General features: G+C 49.6%; 1 protein-coding gene across 1 annotated transcript in view; it reads left to right on the top strand.

The window, feature by feature from the left end:
* The window catches only part of LOC117956049 (arf-GAP with Rho-GAP domain, ANK repeat and PH domain-containing protein 1), a 31,475-nt gene that overhangs the window by 21,978 nt on the left and 5,098 nt on the right, over nt 1-4,399 (top strand). Inside the window, exons 17-19 of the mRNA XM_034890891.1 lie at nt 37-163; nt 1,140-1,233; nt 1,405-1,603. Coding sequence (XP_034746782.1) covers nt 37-163; nt 1,140-1,233; nt 1,405-1,603 — 420 coding nt within the window. The remainder of the gene's footprint in view (nt 1-36; nt 164-1,139; nt 1,234-1,404; nt 1,604-4,399) is intronic.

Raw genomic sequence — 4,399 nt, 5'->3', positions numbered from 1 at the left:
CTGTGTGTGTGTGTGTGTGTGTGTGTGTGTGTGTAGGGGAGGAAGACGAGGAGCTCCATGGTAAACTGGAGGAAGATCGTTTTCTCTTCTCGTTGGAGAACCAGTCGGCGGCGTGTGACGTCCTCGACCTGCGGGAAGTCCTGTCTGTCTTCCTGAAAGACGTGTAAGACTTCTCCTTGGGATCCGTCTTCTGAAAGTCTCAGTGAAGACACACTGATCGTGTCCCCCTTCAGACTGGTGTCCACACAGACAACAGCTCTCTCTGGTGGAGACTCCTCCGTCTCTTCTCTCTGGAGGAGACTCCTCCATCTCCTCTGTCTCTGGGGGACAATCCTCCGTCTCCTCTGTCTTTGGTGGACATTCCTACGTCTCCTCTGTCTCTGGGGGAGACTCCTCTGTCTCCTCTGTCTCTGGTGGACATTCCTCTGTCTCCTCTGTCTCTGGGGGTGACTCCTCTGTCTCCTCTGTCTCTGGGGGTGACTCCTCTGTCTCCGGGGGAGACTCCTCTGTCTCCTCTGTCTCTGGTGGACATTCCTCTGTCTCCTCTGTCTCTGGGGTTGACTCCTCCGTCTCCTCTGTCTCTGGTGTATATTCCTCTGTCTCATCTCTTATCTGGGGGAGACTCCTCTGTCTCTGGTGGACATTCCTCTGTCTCCTCTGTCTCTGGTGGAAACTCCTCCGTCTCCTTTGTCTTTGGGGGAGACTCCTCCGTCTCCTCTGTCTCTGGGGGACACTCCTCCAACCAGATATTAATATTTGAGTGACGGGCCGTGGTGTTTGGAGAAGACATGAACATGGACGTATTAAATATTAATACAGAAACTAATACTCTGAAAACAAGAAGGAGGCTCAATGGATGAATTACATAAATATATATCATCAGATATGGATGGATATTTAGATACTCTGTATTTGTGTGTGTGTGTGTTTGTGTGTGTGTGTGTGTGTGTGTGTGTGTGTGTGTTTGTGTGTGTGTGTGTGTGTGTGTGTGTGTGTGTGTGTGTGTGTGTGTGTGTGTGTGTGTGTGTGTGTGTGTGTGTGTGTGTGTGTGTGTGTGTGTGTGTGTGTGTGTGTGTGTGTGTGTGTGTGTGTGTGTGTGTGTGTGTGTGTGTGTTGCGGTGTGGTGCGTTGCGTTGCAGCCACCAGTTTGAGATGGTGACCCTGAGTGATCAGCTGATCTGTGCTGCAGACAGCCAGGAGGTGCTGCTGACTCACCTGCATCACATCCTAAAGGTACCCCTGTCCCGGGGGGGAGGTCTGTGTGTTTGTATATATGTAGTCCACTAATATTTAAAGATATGAAGTTACACGGCGGTCACACCTGTCCTCATTAAAAGGTTTCTGAAGTTTAATGTTTAATCATTTTCTCCCAATATTCCAACCTAACTCTGTTTGTGTCTCCAGGTGATTCTCCCGGGGGGCGTCTCCTACGCAGAGGTGGGCGGGGCCTCTGCCGTCAGTAAAGTGTGTGTCGTGGAGGTGGGCGGGGCCTCAAGTAGCTGGGATGCCTGGGCGTTGTTGTGGGAGGACGGAGTCAGCGTGTATCCCGTCCACAGCCCCCCGCTGGCGCTGACTATGGATCTGAGCGCGCTCACTCACCACGGTAACGCCCTTCATGAAAACATCACATGATCAATATGTATGAGTAAATTAATTACAATCCTCCATCATCCTCCAACTCTGCCTCCACCACCGAGGACGTGTCAGCTGGATTTAGGAGTTCCTCAAAGAGCTCCTTCCACCGCTTACCTCCGCAGTTGAGGTCAACAACGTCCCATCCTTACTGTATACAGCTTGGATGGTTCCCCGCTTCCCCCTCCTGAGGTGGCAACGGTTTTCCAGAAGCACTTTGGTGCCGATCGAAAGTTCTTCTCCGTGTCTTCTCCGAACTTCTCCCACACCCGCTGCTTTGCCTCTGTCACAGAAGAGGCTTTAGCCCTTTGGGCCCGTCGGTACCTTGCAACTGCCTCTGGAGTCCTCCGGGACAACATATCCCGGAAAGACTCCTTCTTTAATCGGACGGCTTCCCTGACCACCGGTGTCCACCAAGGTGTTCGAGGGTTACCGCCCCTTGAGGCACCTAAGATCCTTAGACCACAGCTCGCCGCTGCAGCGTCAGCAATGGAAACTTTGAACATTGTCCACTCAGTTTCAATGCCCCCAGCCTCCACAGGGACCCCGGCCTCCACACGGCCCCCCATCCTCTTCAGGGGCCCCCAGCCTCCACAGGGATGCCCAAAAAGCTCTGCCAGACGTGTGAGTTGAAAGTCTGTCGCACAGGGGCCTCCTCCAGACGTTCCAAATTTACCCTCACTATGCGTTTTGGCTTACCAGGTCTGTCCAGAGTCTTCCCCCACCCCCTGACCCAACTCACCACCAGATGGTGATCAGTTGACAGCTCTGACCCTCTCTTCACCCGAGTGTCCAAAACATACAGCCTCAGATCAGATGAAACAATTATAAAATCGATCCTTAACCTTGTTTGGTGCATATGCACAAACAACAGTCAGAGTTTTCCCCCCCATCACCTGCAGGCATAGGGAGGCGAGCCTCTCGTCCACCGGGGTAAACTCCAACGCAGCGGCGCTCAGCCGGGGGTTTGTGAGTATCCCCACACACGTCCAGCGCCTCACACCATGGGCAACTCCGTAGTAGGACAGAGTCCAACCACTATACAGGAGTATGGTTCCAGAACCGAGACTGTGCATAGAGGTGAGCCCCACCAGATCTAACGGGTAACGCTCCACAAGTTCCGGCTCCTTCCCCCACAGAGAGGAGACACTCCACGTCCCCAGAGCCAGCCTCTGCTTCCTGGGTCTGGTTGCCGGGCTTCTACCGGGCAGGGTCCCTCTATCCCCTACTCGCTTTTTCACAGGGTATTTGAACCATTCTTTGCCTGGCCCCTCCCCTGAGACCACTTTGCCATGGGAGAACCTACCAGCAGCACACAGCTCCAGACAACACCGCCCTCAGGTTCTTAGAGAGACCAACCTCTCCACCACGGTCAGGTGATGGTTCCCTGGGGAGGCAGAAATAAATTCATTATTTATTCAGCAGATAAGGTTTACGTCAGTGTTTATCACATAAGCCGAATATCATCAAGATAAAATCTGGCGAGACCAGCGGAGTTCCTTTGAGTCCATATTCATGAAATTCATCAAATTTGACTGTTTCCATAAAGCCTATTTCATTAAATATCAGTAGTTCTGATAGAAACATGATGATGAACCAGAGCTGGTGTTGGGTCCTTGAGGACAGATGTTTCTCCACTGTGCTCTGACGGGTTGAGATAGTTGAGTGTCCTGTCAACTTGGTTTCTATTATATCTTATATTACATCTTAGATATCTCATACATTTTATATTATATTTTATGTATCTTATATTACATGTTATATATCTTAAATTTCATCTTAGATATCTTATATTACATGTTATATATCTTACACATACCTAAAGGATTATTAGGAACACCTGTTCAATTTCTCATTAATGCAATTATCTAATTAACCAATCACACAGCAGTTGCTTCAGTGCATTTAGGGGTGTGGTCCTGGTCCAGACCATCTCCTGACCTGGTCCAGACCATCTCCTGGACTCCAAACTGAATGTCAGAGTGGGAAAGAAAGGGGATTTAAGACATTTGGAGCATGGCATGGTTGTAGGTGCCAGACGGGCCGGTCTGCTCAGTTACTGGGATTTACACCCACAACCATTTCAAGGGTTTACAAAGAATGGAGTGAAAAGGGAAAAACACCCAGCATGCATCAGTCCTGGGGGGGAGGAATGCCTTGTTGATGCTAGAGGTCGGAGGAGAATGGGCCGACTGATTCAAGCTGATAGAAGAGCAACTTTGACTGAAATAACAACTCGTTACAACCGAGGTGCAGCAAAGCATTTATAATTATAATAATAATAATAATAATAATAATACATTTTATTTATAATGCCCTTTACATTTCAACTGAAATCTCAAAGTGCTGTAGTAGCAAGGAGTTAAAAACAGTTTCAAGAATATAACAAAATCGCCAAGTAATAATAAAACACCATAAGACTAAAATTAAAACAATGACTAAGAATAAGAATGCCTTTAGGCCCGTCTTAATAATCTCCACAGTTTGTGGGGCGCTTAGGGTCTCACGGAGGGCGTTCCAGAGCCGTGGGGTGACTGCATGGAAGGCCCTGGCTCCCATAGTAGAGAGTTTAGTCCTTGGTTTGTGCAGGCAGTAGGTGGAGATGGTGGAGCGGAGATTACGTGAGGTGGTGTCTGGGGTGAGAAGTTCACTGAGGTAGGCAGAGGCAGATCCATGTATGCACTGGGGGGTCAGAAGACAGATTTTGCACTGAATTACTTTGTGAAGCCACAACAAGCACAACCTTGGGGGGGGGGGGGGGGGGGGG

This window comes from Etheostoma cragini, chromosome 13 (genome assembly GCF_013103735.1).
Source record: "Etheostoma cragini isolate CJK2018 chromosome 13, CSU_Ecrag_1.0, whole genome shotgun sequence".
NCBI classification, from domain to species: Eukaryota; Metazoa; Chordata; class Actinopteri; order Perciformes; family Percidae; genus Etheostoma; species Etheostoma cragini.
The sequence above is the reverse complement of the archived record's forward strand: the minus strand, read 5'-3'. Positions and strand labels throughout refer to the sequence as shown.